The following is a 14,858-nucleotide window of genomic DNA, read 5'->3' as shown; positions in this document are numbered from 1 at the left end:
ACAGATAGAGTCCCAGGAAGGACCTTCCTGGCTCGTGTGTCCGTGCGTGATGGGCGATGTCATTACCGGTGTCTCTCACCCTGCCGCAGGCAGCAGGGGACAGACAGAGAAAGAGCAGCGCCGGGGTTTTGCAGGTCCCCTGTGGCTTGCGGAGCGCTTTGGCTCAGTATGGCACTCTACGCAAACCTCGTGAGAGCCCCTAGGGGGAACTTCACCGGGAGGGCCCAGGGCGGCCTACTAGGAACAAGTCTCTTAACACACACTTCCTGAGTTGGGATCTACACCCCCAGTCCATGGGAGCTTGGAATTTCCTCCGCCTTTCTTGGCCTTCCTCGGTTCTCTGGAGATGGCCAGACCTCCTCCTTCAGAGCTGGGTTTAGAGACGGATGATGAGAACCGTGCTCGCCAGGTGCTTGGATGCACCGGGCTTGTTGCAAGTGGTTGGCAGGTACACAGCACTTTCCCGTACTCCCCGCTTTCTGGCAGGCCTGGGGCTTGAACTCAGGGCCTTGCACTTGATAGGCAAGCACTGAACACAGCTTTAGCATGCCCTCCTCCTGATTTCTAAGGTCATGAAACCCACGCGTGGATTCACTCCCTATTTTCTGAGAGGTGAGGAAGCCAGGTTTTGAGCCCCGTGGCTTCCAAAGCATAGACACTTGAGACCTTCCAGCGTGTCTGAGATACATGTCCCTGGAAAGCACACACTGGGCGCGGGACCTAGTACGTGCTCAATAAAAGCTCTCCATGTGCCAGTCACGTGTCACTGTCACCTGGGGGTGGTGGGTCCCCAAAGTATAGATGCCAAATCTACAATGTGAAGCTGGAGGCGCCTTGGGGTCACAGTGAATGAAGATGGGATGCCTTAGGGGTGCCAGCGAGGGGCGGGCACAGTGGGGTCAGCTCCACCTCTGCCGTCACCCGTCACATCTGCTAGTCAGAATGAGGGCCCATTTCACCCCTTGTACTGGGAGGTCAACAGGGGACAGTGACTCTTGTTCCCATTCCACAGTTGAAGGAACTGAGGCCCCAGAGATGAAGTGAACAGCCCAGGGTCCCCTAGCCAGGATTCCAGAGAGCTCAGTGTTGAATGTGAAGCCCTCCAGTGTCAGATCCTGGGTTCCTAACCGTGGCGGCACAGCCCAACTTGGCACTTGGCAGAAGAAGAAAGACATGTCTCCCCCCCCCCCCCGCCTCAGGGCTTCTCCACCTTCTGGGGCTGTGTGGCCGTGGACAAGTTCCTCTCCCCCTCTGAACTTCAGCCTCTGGTTCACCAATTCCTCCTTCCTGAAGTGTGTGGAAGAGGAAGGAAGGGAGGCTGGAGGAGGCCAAGCAGGGGGGGTGGGCACGGCGTGGGGACACAGGTCCGCTTCCTCCCCTCGTCCCCTTACCCCTCTCCCCGCCCCCCCGGCCCCCAGCCCAGGATGGCCAGCTGTCGGAGGCTGCTGGGCGGGGCCGGCCCCAGTGCCAGGCTCAGCTGAGCTCATCAGGGCCCTTTGTCACCCAACGCTTGCCGGCCTGGGCCCTGGTGTTGGGTGTCGGGCGGATTGGATTCTCTCTCCTGGCAGGGGTGGCGAGGTGGGCAGGAAGAAGTGGGCGGCGGGGGCTGTGGCTGCTGTCCGCGGTGCTGAACGGTGGGGCTCCGGGTGAGGCTCCGTGGGGCCCAGGCCAGCGCCTGGCCAGTCAGGGGAAGCTCCCACCACCGCCCCCCAACCCCCAACTGAAGCCTGGGGCCGGGCGGCCGAGCTTGGCTGGCTTCCCCGGCCAGGCCTGAGGCCTTGGGTACGTGGCTGGGGCTGAGGAGGGGTGAGGGGGACCGAGTACTGTGGTGGTGGTGGGAGTGTGCGCTGGGGGAGGGGACATGCCGGAAGCCAGGGTCTCGGGGGGCATGTGGGAGCGTGGGGAGGGGTGCTGAGGCCCATTTAGAAGTGTGGCCGTGCGTGGGGTAGATCCAAGAGCCGCGCGGGGCCCTGTGCTGTGGGGCGGGAAAGATCTCAGAGCCGCCCAGCGGGCGTAGGTTGTATGCAGGGGTCAGTTACGTGGTGTGGCAGGTTGCTGGGGTTTGGGGGTGCTGGGGGACCCCCGGGGGGTGAGCGTGGTTTGCGTCCATCCTCGTTGATACTCGGGGCGCTGTGTGCCCGGCCCCGGTCACCGACTGTGTGCTGGTCCTACAGGAGTCGCCCCGACCATGTAGATGGCAGCCCTGGCCAGCAGCATGGACCCCGCCACTGAACGGAGACGCCTGGATCTGCGGCCCTGAGCCCCTCCCGCCCCGGACGCCACCCCCAGCCGGAGACACCGCCGGGCGCCCGCCGCCGCCGCTGCCGCCGCCGCTGCCGCCGCCGGCCCACAAGGGTGGACCACGCACAGACATCACCCCCAAGCCGGCCGTGCAGCGTGACCCTCGGGCCCGCCCCGAGCCGGGGCCTTGGCAGCCATGGGTGATCTGACCAACAGTGACTTTTACTCCAAAAACCAAAGAAACGAGTCGAGCCATGGGGGCGAGCTGGGGTGCACAATGGAGGAGCTCCGCTCCCTCATGGAGCTGCGGGGCACCGAGGCGGTGGTCAAGATCAAGGAGACGTACGGGGACACGGAAGCCATCTGCCGGCGCCTCAAAACCTCACCCACTGAAGGTAGGTGTGCAAGGCTTGAACCCAGAGCCTCAGCTGGGTTGGCGCAGGGGCCGCGTTCCTGTAGTTGAAGGAGGGGCAGGAGGGGCACGCAAAGTGGAGCCAGGCGTGACTGCCCCCCACCTCGGCCCGCCTCGGCCCCATTCACAAGCGCAGCCAAGCAGGCCTCGCCCCTGCCCCTGCCCCAGCCGTCCCCAGCCGCTGGCCCAGCCCACGGCAGCAGACACCACCCGGCCCCGTGGCCAGCCTGGGGGGCACGTGACTCCCAAGTCCAGACTCTGGGTGGGAGTGGCCAGGGGACAGCAGGAAGACATGTGGTGACAGGCGGGCAGTGGGTGTCCCGTGGCTGGCCCTGGGCTTGCTTACAGTTGTTGGGATGAGCAGATCTGGGGCTCCTGAGGGTCTTTCTGGGGGTCAGAGAGGAGAAAGGCTAGCCTGGCATGCTCGGGTCCCCATTCCCGCACATCCGCGTTCCCTCCTGCTGGCCAGGAAGGGACAGCCCACTCGCCAACACAAGGGCTGTCCAGCTGTCCCAAGCCTGCGACGGTGCAGAGATCACACTGAGCTTTTATTCCTTCTGGTCTACTGCATGGTATGCTGACCCTTGGCCCTGGCATACAGTAGGTGTTCAATTAATGGAAGTAGATGTCAGTCCCCCCACCCCACCTCCTGAAATACCTCATACCGAATTGGAGAACCCTGACTCGTATGTCCAGTCCGCATGGCTGGCAGGCTTGCGTGTGGCTCTCCCCAGGGGCCCTCAGAGGCCAGCGGGCAGCCTGCCGCCGTCCCCAGTGCCCAGCCCCGCCGTTTCCAGCCTCTCCCAGGGCCTGTGCCCTGCTTGTCTGGCACGGGAGCAGTGCGGAGCTCTGTGTCTCCGTGTTCGGCTGCTCTTGCTGAGGTCTTGGTGTAAGGCTGAGCTGGCGTGGATCTCAGAAACATTTCTGGCTTGGAAGGGAAGCTTGGGAGCCCTGAAGGGCCGGGCTCTGCGGGGGTATTCCTGAATCCCAGCCCGAGACGGCAGAGTTCACTCCACCACTGGGCCGGAAGCAAGCCTCTTCCATGGCCTGCGGGCGGGATTTTCCCACGCGTGGATGTTCAGCCCATGACCTTCTCCCTGGAACACAAGCCAGACCCTTGAAGGGAACGTGGAGTCTCGAGGATCCCCGGAAATGGGCCAGGCACCTTGCTCTGCCCTGCAGCAAGGAGAGCTTTCCTAGTCCCAGCTCTGGGCCGGGCTCCAGGCTCTGGGGTGGGGGGCAGGCAGGGCATCAGAAGGCTTCCTGGAGGAGGCGTTCGGACCTGGCTGTGGAAGGAGCTCAAAAGGCTTGAGGCCTGCAGAGCGATTGCAGATTTCCGTTGAGTACGGGTGGGTGGCAAGAAGCCCGGCTCTGGGTGGAAATGGACTCCGTCTCCTCATCTGTGAAGTGGGAGGAATGATATAACCCTGGCTCTCCCGGCCAGCAGGGGCCCGATTGTGTGGGCCTCAGTTTGCCCACACAACAGTTTGCTCAGTTTCTCAGGAGGATCACGTGGTATCGGAGGAAAGAGCTCCCCCGCCCCTGTGGAGCATCCAGAGCCAGAGCGGGGGGAGGGGGCGGGAGCCAGGGCAGACCACTGGCCAGGGTTCAAATCCCAGCACTGCCACTGGCAGCTGTGGGGCTCTGGGTGTGTTGCTCTGCCTCGCTGGGGCTGGGCTGGCTTCTGTGTAAAGCGGGGAGAGCGAGGTCACCAGGCGCCCGCCGGCCCCCGGTGCTGACAAGGCAGCCACCATACGTCGTTAAAGATGGGAAGGTGCGGGCTGGGAAGGTGGCTCAGTGGTAGAGCGCTTGCCTGGCATGCCTGAGGCCCTGGGTTCGATTCCTCAGCACCACATAAGCAGGAAAAGCTGGAAGTGGCGCTGTGGCTCCAGTGGTAGAGCGCTAGCCTTGAGCTGAAGAGCTGAGGGACAGCGCCCAGGCCCAGAGTTCAGGCTCCACCACCACCACCACCACCAAAAAGATGGGAAGGTGCTTGAGTGGTGGAGCGCCCACCTGGAGGGAAAAAGCCAAGCAAGAGTGCAGGGCCCCAGGGCTCTGAGTTCAAGCACACACACACACACACACACACACACACACACACACACACACACACACACACACACACACACACACACACACACGGGCTCTGAGTTCAAACACACACACACACACACACACACACACACACACACACACACACACACACACACAGAGTGTTCCCAGCCCCATCCCTGTGAAAAGAGGCCATCAGATCTGGCAGCCTAGCAGGGCGCCCGGGACCATGAGGGGCCATTGTGGGGGGCCATGAGGCCTGGAGGCAGAGTGGACATTCCCTGCAGCGCCCCCAGAAACCGGCTCAGTGACGGGGGTAGGGGAAAGAGAAACAGGACACTGGTGTCACCCCAGAACAAGCAGCCCCCCCCGCCCTGTCCCCTGAGCCACAGGAGGCTGGCGGCCAGCGCCTGCCTTTCCTGGCCCCCAAACCTCAGGCTGCCGGGCAGGGTGGCCCGCCCGGACCCTGTGCATGCGCCGTGGCCCCGTGTGTCTCTGGGACGGTGCAGACGGCATCCGGGCGCATCTCTGCCCGAGCCCCGCATCCCCGCGGGCCACGTGGGGTTTTCACGAGTGGAGAGGCGAACGTCAGCCCTGGGCTGGAGCCGCAGGTGGCGGCCCGTGGGTTAACGCAGCGCCAGCCTGCTCTGGTCGCCTTGGTGATCCTCTAAAAGCAGTTGGGCGGCAGGCCTGCGAGTCACGTGCCGCCCACGGCCTCCGGAATTACCAGCAGAGTAAATCCACGAGTCCATCCACGCCTGCTGTTCCTCGTCCCCGGGGAGATGGTCCCGTGGGCGGAGGGGCGGAGGGGCACGGTGACCCCCGCAGCCAGCCCTCACGCCCCACCCCCACCCCACTGGGCAAGGCTGCGTGGCCTGGCTTTGCCCCCAGACCGACTGAGTGGCCGCAGTTGGCCAGATAGATGCCAACATAGCAGGCCAAGCTCATCACTGGCCACTGACGCCTGTGATCCTAACTACGGGGGAGGCTGAGATCTAGAGGATGGTGGTTCAAGGCCAACCCCATCAGAAATGTCCTTAAGGCTCCTAGCTCCAAAAGTAACCAGCAAAAAGCTGGGCTAGCAGTGTGTGTTAAGGGGAAGGACACCCGCCGAGCCAGCAAGCTGAGCAAGGGTTGGAGGAGGGGTGATCCTGCCCGGCTGGGTCAATATCAGCTGAGACCTCCTTCAAGCCAAGGCTCAAGGACAGCGATGGGGTGAGGAAATGTCACATTCATGGGGAATCCTAGACCCAGGGCTGGAGGCGGTCAGCCCTTGACGAGGCCCAGACGGGGAGTCCTGGCTGGGAGGCCAGCTCTCCTCACTTGCTGTGTGATCTTAGGCAAATTTCTTTCCCTCTCTGAACCTCTCCGGAGAGCAGGTCTAGACAAAGCTGTTGAGGAAATAGCCAGCGAAAGATTATGCCTAAGCCTCTCCCTTCCCAAAGCCCAACTCCTCACAGCGGCAGAGTAAACGTGTTCAATTGTGCCGCTCCCTGCCCCCAAACCCACGCTTCCTGCTGCGGCAGGCCACCTGTCTGCTGGTTGTGAGCAGCCCGAGGAGTTTAGAGCCCCAGTGCTTAACAGCCCGGAGTCCTTGAGAACCCTTCCCCAGAGCCCTGAGGGCATGCTGACTGAAAATTAACAGTAATTACCGGTTAAGTCTCCAGCTACCCTGCTCCTCACCCATCCCCTGGTGCGGCACACCCCACTCGGCCTGTTCACTGATTCATCCATCTCCTACCCGGAAGTGTGCACTGAGCACCTATTTAGTGCCAGATGCTGTCCTAGATGCTGTAGATGTGGGGAGGAGAGGCAATCACGGGGGCCTGCCCTGTGGAGGCGGCCTTTACTCTGCACCTCGGCCATCATGGCAGATGCCATGGCCTTCCCTGGGCCTTGGAGGGTGGGTGACAGAGACCACCCCCTTCACGGTGTCCATTTCCCGGCCCAGCCAAGCTTTCTGGAGGCCTATGCCCTTCCTGAACTTTCTACTTCCCAGAAGCCCCGGCAACAGGCCAGACTGGCCCGCCCTGGGTGGTAAAGAAGCTGAGGGTCACATGGAGGGTGGGTGCCCCGCCCCAGCCTCCCCCAGGGCCGGCCCGTGCTGTGTCCCCCCTCCCCGGGCCTCTCCCCCCCCCCCCCGCGTCCCTGACCCCCGCTGACCAGGGACAGCCAGCCGTGCTGAGCATGCGCGCACACCGGCCAGAAAACCCAGTCTCGATTTCACCCACCCAGTAGGGTGCTTGGACCTGCTGTGCCGGCCCTGGGGTAGATATCCCACGGGGCCTCGGAGTTGCGGGACAGGCGGGGGGGGGGGGGTGGGGGGGGGGCAGGGAGGGGGGCAGGGAGGGGGGGGGGCAGAGGCAGCCGAGGGGCTTTCCTGCGGGTGCAGGGGCGTCAAGGGCAGGGGCGCAGCGGCTGAGCAGAGGCCCCCAGAGACCATTTTCTGAAGCTGCCCCAGGCAAGGCTGCAAGGCCGCGGGAGAACCGCGCACGGCCGCCCCGCCAGCTCCCAGCAAGCCAGTGCCCCCCTCCCCCCCCACCCCGCCAGCTCCCAGCAAGCCAGTGCCCCCCTCCCCCCCCACCCCGCCAGCTCCCAGCAAGCCAGTGCCCCCCTCCCCCCCCACCCCGCCAGCTCCCAGCAAGCCAGTGCCCCCCTCCCCCCCCCCGCCAGCTCCCAGCAAGCCAGTGCCCCCCTCCCCCCCCACCAGCTCCCAGCAAGCCAGTGCCCCCCTCCCCCCCCACCAGCTCCCAGCAAGCCAGTGCCCCCCTCCCCCCCCACCCCGCCAGCTCCCAGCAAGCCAGTGCCCCCCTCCCCCCCCACCCCGCCAGCTCCCAGCAAGCCAGTGCCCCCCTCCCCCCCCCGCCAGCTCCCAGCAAGCCAGTGCCCCCCTCCCCCCCCGCCAGCTCCCAGCAAGCCAGTGCCCCCCTCCCCCCCCGCCAGCTCCCAGCAAGCCAGTGCCCCCCTCCCTCCCCCCCCACCAGCTCCCAGCAAGCCAGTGCCCCCCTCCCCCCCCGCCAGCTCCCAGCAAGCCAGTGCCCCCCTCCCCCCCCGCCAGCTCCCAGCAAGCCAGTGCCCCCCTCCCTCCCCCCCCACCAGCTCCCAGCAAGCCAGTGCCCCCCTCCCCCCCCGCCAGCTCCCAGCAAGCCAGTGCCCCCCTCCCGCCCTGCCAGCCTCCCAGCAAGCCAGTGCCCCCCTCCCCCCCCGCCCCGCCAGCTCCCAGCAAGCCAGTGCCCCCCTCCCCCCCCACCCCGCCAGCTCCCAGCAAGCCAGTGCCCCCCTCCCCCCCCGCCAGCTCCCAGCAAGCCAGTGCCCCCCTCCCCCCCCACCCCGCCAGCTCCCAGCAAGCCAGTGCCCCTCTCCCCCCCCACCCCGCCAGCTCCCAGCAAGCCAGTGCCCCCCTCCCCCCCCGCCAGCTCCCAGCAAGCCAGTGCCCCCTCCCCCCCCACCCCGCCAGCTCCCAGCAAGCCAGTGCCCCCCTCCCCCCCCACCCCGCCAGCTCCCAGCAAGCCAGTGCCCCCCTCCCCCCCCGCCAGCTCCCAGCAAGCCAGTGCCCCCCTCCCCCCCCACCCCGCCAGCTCCCAGCAAGCCAGTGCCCCCCTCCCCCCCCACCCCGCCAGCTCCCAGCAAGCCAGTGCCCCCCTCCCGCCCCCGCCAGCCTCCCAGCAAGCCAGTGCCCCCCTCCCCCCCCACCCCGCCAGCCTCCCAGCAAGCCAGTGCCCCCCTCCCCCCCCCGCCAGCTCCCAGCAAGCCAGTGCCCCCCTCCCCCCCCCGCCAGCTCCCAGCAAGCCAGTGCCCCCCTCCCCCCCCCGCCAGCTCCCAGCAAGCCAGTGCCCCCCTCCCGCCCTGCCAGCCTCCCAGCAAGCCAGTGCCCCCCTCCCCCCCACCCCGCCAGCTCCCAGCAAGCCAGTGCCCCCCTCCCCCCCACCCCGCCAGCTCCCAGCAAGCCAGTGCCCCCCTCCCCCCCCCGCCCCGCCAGCTCCCAGCAAGCCAGTGCCCCCCTCCCCCCCCACCCCGCCAGCCTCCCAGCAAGCCAGTGCCCCCCTCCCTCCCTGCCAGCTCCCAGCAAGCCAGTGCCCCCCTCCCCCCCACCCCGCCAGCTCCCAGCAAGCCAGTGCCCCCCTCCTTTCTCTCGTTCTGTTCCTGGCTGGACAGAACCCGATGGAATGTGAGCTGAAGGATCTGGGGGACGTGGTGTCTCCCCACAAACCTGCAGATGGCTGGGGAGATGGGCCTTCCTGGTTGCTAGGCAACCCGGCACAACAAGGAGGGGAGGGGTGGGAGGAGAAAGAAGGGGAAAGGAGAGGAGGGAGGGGAAGGGGAGGGAGGGGAGATGTGAGGAGGGGAGGGGAGAGGAGGGAGGAGCTGGAGAGGGGAGGGGAAGAGAAGGGAGAGGCAGGGAGGGGAGAGGGAGAGGAGAGGTGGGGAGGAAAGAGGGAGGGGAAGGGAGGGGTGGGGAGAGGTGGGGAGGAGAGAATGAGGAGGGGAGAGGTGGGGAGGGGAGAAGCAGGGAGGGGAGGAGAGAAGTGGGAGGGGAGGGGTGAGATGGGGAGGGGAGGGGGGGATGGTTCACACTCACCCCTCCCTCCTCTCCATGCCCCAGACCCAGGTCCTGTGGCAGCAGCGGTTCTGTGTGCCTGGTCTTAAGCTCTTGGGGACGACAGTAACACTCACGTTTCAGATTAGGTAGAGCCATGGTGGGTGAAGAGGAGAGGGAAGGGGAAGAGGTTGGAGTGAGTGAATCGGGGAGATGGCTGTCCTGGCCACATTGGGAAGGACGTCCACCATGGCCCCTTGTACTTTTGGTCAGAAGAGGTGTGGCTGAGCTGGGCATCGGTGGTTCACACCTGTCATCCTAGTTACTCAGGAGGCTGAGATCTGAGGGTCATGGTTCAAAGCCAGCCCTGGCAAGGAAAGTCCATGAGACACTTATGTCCAATAAACCACCAGAAAACCGGAAGTGGTGCTGTAGCTCCAGTGGTAGAGTGCTCACCTTGAGCTGAGGAGCTGAGGGACAGCGCCCAGGCCCAGAGTTCAAGCCCCATGACTGACAAAAAAAAAAAAAAAAAGAAGTGGTGCAGCTGGGGGGAGGAGGGGCTGGCTGGGGCTGGCTGGGGCCGGCAGCCAGAGCCTTGGAGCCTGGATTCAGAGGTGACCTCAGAAGCAGAGAAAGTTCTCCCTTATAAAACACCGAGTCAGGCTGCAGTGAGCATGGTGGTGGTTTTGCTGAGCAGGGGGCCATGGAGGCCCTTTGCCACCCTCGCAGAGGGATTCCAGAGAGAAGGGACAGAAGGAGACACACAGCTAGTCCCATCCTCCACCGCCCGCAGCTGGGCAGACATCACTAATGGATCCCAGCGAGCAGCTCAGGCTCACTCTGATGTGGTGTGTGCTGGGCAGACATCACTAATGGATCCCAGCGAGCGGCTCAGGCTCATGCTCAGCTGGGTGAGTGCTTTAGTCATGACCTGGCCTGGGTCCAGACAGCCAGACAGACATGGAGTAGAGATCCAGACTCACGCGGGTCCTTATCTCTGTCCACACAGTGGGTGCCCCAAGCCGCCATGCTGAGGTGGCTGGGCCGGGTGGGCCGCCGCCTTCCAGGCCTTGTCCCCGCATGGCTGTGGCTGACTTCCAGGCCAAGGGGGGCCGGGAGCAAGGCCGGCTCCCCAGGGGTGACAGGACAGAGGGGACGTGTCTGGAGCCCAGCTCCCCCCTCCCGTCCCCCCTCCCCGGCTTCTGCACACCTCAGCTAGCTCTCCCCGCCCATCTTCCCCCCTCTCCCCCTCCCCCCCACCCCCCGTCCTCCATCCTGTGGAGGAGCTGGTTCTGGAAGCCGCCTCCTGCCAGGAGGACCCTGTGTTGTGGAAATGGGGGCGTCCACCTTCTCCGGAGTTTCCGAGTTTCACCCTGGGGTTGTGGAGGCTGGCGGCTTGCACGGGGTGGGGCTCAGGTTGAGGCTCTCCACGGGGGTGCCCACGGCTTTCCCAGCCCTGGGGGTCCAGATGGAGCCCCGCCCTGGCCCCCATCAGCAAGAAGGATGCTGGGGGCCACTAGTGCCTGCTGTGTGACTCTGGGCACCCAGAGAGGAGACCCCACCCCCCCACCCCCCCACCCCCGTGCCAGTCCTCTCTTCTCGATGTCATTCTACAGCATCGAGAGCGGCTGTGTGCGTATTGAGCATCTACTGTATTTCAGAGCGATGTCTTCATGAAGCTCAGAGTCAGCCAGGGAGTCGAAGGCAAAAACAAACAGACCAAAAAGAAAAAAACAACAACTTAATTGCTTTCTTTATTAATTATGATTAAAATGAAAGTGATTTTTGGGGAGCTCTGAAGACACTCTAAAGGGAATCCAACCTAGCAAGGAGGGGAGCTCAGCCAAAGAAAATGCTGAGCCTAAGTACAGAGGTGGAGAAGAGCATTCAGGTCCAGGGAATAGCATGTGCCAAGGCTCTGCGGCAGGCAAGCGTGGTGTTGAAACCTCTAAAAGGAGTCTGGAGGCGTGGCTGGAGCCTCGTGGCGAGGAGGAGGGCAGGCCGTCCGAGTCCCGGGCGGACTGTGGCTTTGTCTGTGTGTCATGGGATGCGGGCTCGACTTGAACTCCATGTGTAAGACACCCCTCGGTTGCTGCGTGGAAAATGGATGGGGTGGGGGGTCGGACCCGCGAGCCAAGAGGGCAGTGGCTGTGGATAGGAGAGGAACTTTTCTTTGGATAGAGGACCCCGAGGAGAGCAGGAGACAGGACACAAAGGGAAAGCAGAGATGGCCGGGTCCTACCCTGAGCACTGTGTGCCCAGCAAGTCATTCGGATCCTCACAAGCGGGTGCGGCCTGAGCCTGGCCCGTGGTGTGGAGGAGCTGGAGATGTCAACCCGGAAGGCTGTCCCTGTGCTCCCACAGTGTGTGTCGGTGTAAAACTAAAACTTTGAGTGGCTCCGCCTCCACGCGAACACTGCTCTCCAGACTGCAGTGAAAACGTCGCGTCAAAACTGACCACGGCCACCTTCCCCCAGAGACCACGCTTCCGTGAGTTTGGAGCAGATTCCCGCAGACCTCGCGCACACGTGCACGAACGCGCCCTAGGAAACACTGGCAGACGTTTTGCAGAGGTGCTGTGCAGAGTACATGAGGCTTTACAGAGGTGCTGTGCGGAGTAGATGAGGTTTTTCAGAGGTGCTGTGCAGAGTAGATGAGGTTTTTCAGAGGTGCTGTGCAGCGTAGATGAGGTTTTGCAGAAGTGCTGTGCAGAGTAGACAGAGGTTTTGCAGAGGTGCTGTGCAGCGTAGATGAGGTTTTGCAGAGGTGCTGTGCAGAGTAGATGAGGTTTTGCAGAGGTGCTGTGCAGCGTAGATGAGGTTTTGCAGAGGTGCTGTGCAGAGTAGATGAGGTTTTGCAGAGGTGCTGTGCAGCGTAGATGAGGTTTTGCAGAGGTGCTGTGCAGAGTAGATGAGGTTTTTCAGAGGTGCTGTGCAGCGTACCGGAGCGGACCTGCCCTCGGCACTCTGAACCGTGCCTTCCTCGCTGAACGTCTGCCTGGAGAGCCTTCCGTGTGAGTTCGTGGAAGCGGCTCCCGTTTCCCACCCTCAGTCTGGAACACGGTACTTTGTGTGCCGCAGTTGTGTAGCTGTAGCCCACTTGCTTTTCAGGGCAGAACTGCGGTGTGCTTGTTGGTGGCTTCTGTTTTGTTTTATAAATGTAGCTTTCAAGGGGCGTGGAGCGATGTGTTTCGTCCATTACATTTATGGGAAGGAGGAACCCACATCACACTGGCGCACAAATGCTTGGCGACAGGCAGCCTGGTGGCCGGGTCTCCCCGAGTCCCTCCCGGCGGGCGGCCAGCGCGCCCTGAGCTCGCGGCATGCGGCCTCTGTGCAGCAGGGTCTGTCGGGAGAGCAGCGGGGAGCACACAGGACCCGCTCTGATCTCAGCTCTGGGTCCGCGTGGCCGATGCAGAAAGAGGACAGGCGTGGAAACCCCGAGATCTGGGTTCGAGTCCTAGCTGGGCGAGGTCCCCCAGTGGGTGGGGTGAAGCTGCCCCGGCTCCCCCACCAGAGGAAACAGGTTCCAAGTGGGCATCGAGGCCAAAGCGAACTGAGCACCTTCTGTCTTCCAGGAGTAAGGAAGAGCAGCCCCAGCCCTGAGGCTTCTCTGGTCCCTGAAGGACGGAGAACCTGTGTGGTGATTGGATTGGGAGCTGTCAGTCACTGCTCCCAGGTCCGAGCGCCCGCCCTCCCTGAGCCAGGCCTCTGGTGGAGATCCCTGCGTATGTCACATCTGTGACAAGGTTCCTTTTTTCTTCCCTTTTTTCCCCAACCACTGACACCAAAGAAAAACTCTCTGGTAGCCCGAGGCTGCGGTTTGTTTGCTGCTTTCAAAGACAGAGAAGAGAAAAGCAGGGGGTTGGGACACTGGCTGAGCAAAGGCTCAGGGGCTGAGAGGGAAATCCAGCTGTGCCCAGGACAACTGGGAGAGAATCAGCGGGCCTCCGCCGCGGGGTGACAGCGGTGGCCGCCACCACCAAACCCCACCCTACGCGGGGCTCTCCTCCCGCCAGCGCCAGGACCCCCAGCTGGCGGCCCTAGGGGAAGAGTCTGGAGAAGCATCCCGGTGTCTGCACGCAAGCCCACAGCCACCAGCTGTTTCCAGATGAGTCCTTCGTGTGGCCTGTGGGGAAACTGAGGCCCAGAGAGGGGAAGGGGCTTGTCCAAGGTCCTTCTGCTGTTCCTCTGCTCACCGTGAGGCCCCTCCACCCCCCTTGTGCCATGGGGGGGGACACTCTGCTCTGGCCCCTCCCCCTTCCAGCCCAGGGCTGAGGGGGGTCACACTGGCAGCCTAGGGCAGAACCAGCCCCAAGCATGTTACATTTGGCCCTGAAATGTTCTCTATGGAGAGATTTCACAACAAATTCTGGCTGTCCAGTTTGGAAGCCAAGTACCGGTGCTCACGCCTGTCATCCTAGCTACCCAGTTTGGCTGAGATCTGAGGCTCATGGTTCAAAGGCAGCAGGGCAGACAAGTCTGTGGGATTCTTATCTCCAATCCACCATCCACAAGCCAGAAGTGGAGCCATGGCTCAAGTGATAACGTGCCAGCCGCGAGTGAAAATGTTAAAGGACAGCACCCAGACTGCGAGTTCAAGACCCAATCCTGGAAAACAAAAACGCTGTTGGCTGCAGGCGCTGCTGTATGCGAAACTACTCCATAGGTTAGCTCTGACCACCACACCGCCACGCACGTCAGAAGGAGAATCCGAGGCTCAGAGAACTAAAGCCAGCAGCTGAGATCCACAGCCAAGCAGAGTTTATAGGAGAAAATTAAAACAACCCAGTCAAGCACTACTACTTCACTGGCCAGGAGACTGGGAAAATGCAGGGCAGGCTCCCCGGTGGCGCCAGGCTGTGGGTTCACATCCCTGGACACCAAAACAAATACTGCTTCACAGCTCCGGAGACCAGAACTCAAAAGCAGGCAGGAAGCTGGGCGCTGGTGGCTCACGCCTGTCATCCTAGCTACTCAGGAGGCTGAGATCTGAGGATCACGGTTCAAAGCCAGCCCGGGCAGGAAAGTCCATGAGACTCTTATCTCCAATGAACCACCAGAAAACCAGAAGTGGTGCTGTAGCTCAAGTGGTAGAGCGCTGACCTTGAGCTGAAGAGCTGAGGGACAACGCCCAGGCCCAGAGTTCAAGCCCCACGACTGACTGACCTCTGTCCAAAACTGGCAAGAATCCCCTTTCCTCCCTTCCCTCCCCCGTGGCCGCCTCCAGCTCCCGGTCGGCGCACATTCGGTGACTTGGGTGGCGGTGTCACTCAGAACCACCTGCAAAGTCCATCCCAGCTAACCCGGGTGGCGCCGTAGGGTACAGAGCCTCCGGCCCTGCCACATCCACGGGGCCGGATTGGGCGTGGGTATTCAGCCGTCTCTGCCTTGTTATGGCTCCACGTAGAGTTGCTGTGCTGTCTTTCTTTTCTCCCGTTTGCAATGGTCAGCCTCGGGACCTTTCTGCTTGTCGTTGTCAGAACCCCATTCAGTGGCCACGGGAGGTGTTTGGCTGTCATGACAGTGGCTGCGGGTGGGTTTCCCACCAGCTGCGGGTGATGGCGTGTCCTAAGAGGACTCCGTGGGCTCGGGTCCCGTGGATGGGACGGACTGA

At 63.2% G+C, this 14,858-nt stretch overlaps 1 protein-coding gene across 13 annotated transcripts in view; it reads left to right on the top strand.

Annotated features, from left to right (window-relative positions):
- Positions 1–14,858, top strand: part of LOC138824809 (plasma membrane calcium-transporting ATPase 2) — a 142,997-nt gene that overhangs the window by 79,154 nt on the left and 48,985 nt on the right. For all 13 annotated transcript variants that reach the window (XM_070019113.1, XM_070019116.1, XM_070019115.1 and 10 more), the window contains one exon: positions 2,175–2,636. In XM_070019113.1, coding sequence (XP_069875214.1) covers positions 2,438–2,636 — 199 coding nt within the window. In that variant the 5' untranslated portion in view covers positions 2,175–2,437. The remainder of the gene's footprint in view (positions 1–2,174; positions 2,637–14,858) is intronic.

The sequence above is a fragment of the Dipodomys merriami genome, unplaced genomic scaffold (genome assembly GCF_024711535.1).
Source record: "Dipodomys merriami isolate MVZ:Mamm:240054 unplaced genomic scaffold, mDipMer1.0.p SCAF_13, whole genome shotgun sequence".
Taxonomy (NCBI): Eukaryota; Metazoa; Chordata; class Mammalia; order Rodentia; family Heteromyidae; genus Dipodomys; species Dipodomys merriami.
Note: the sequence above shows the minus strand (reverse complement) of the source record. Positions and strands in the feature narration are given on the sequence as shown.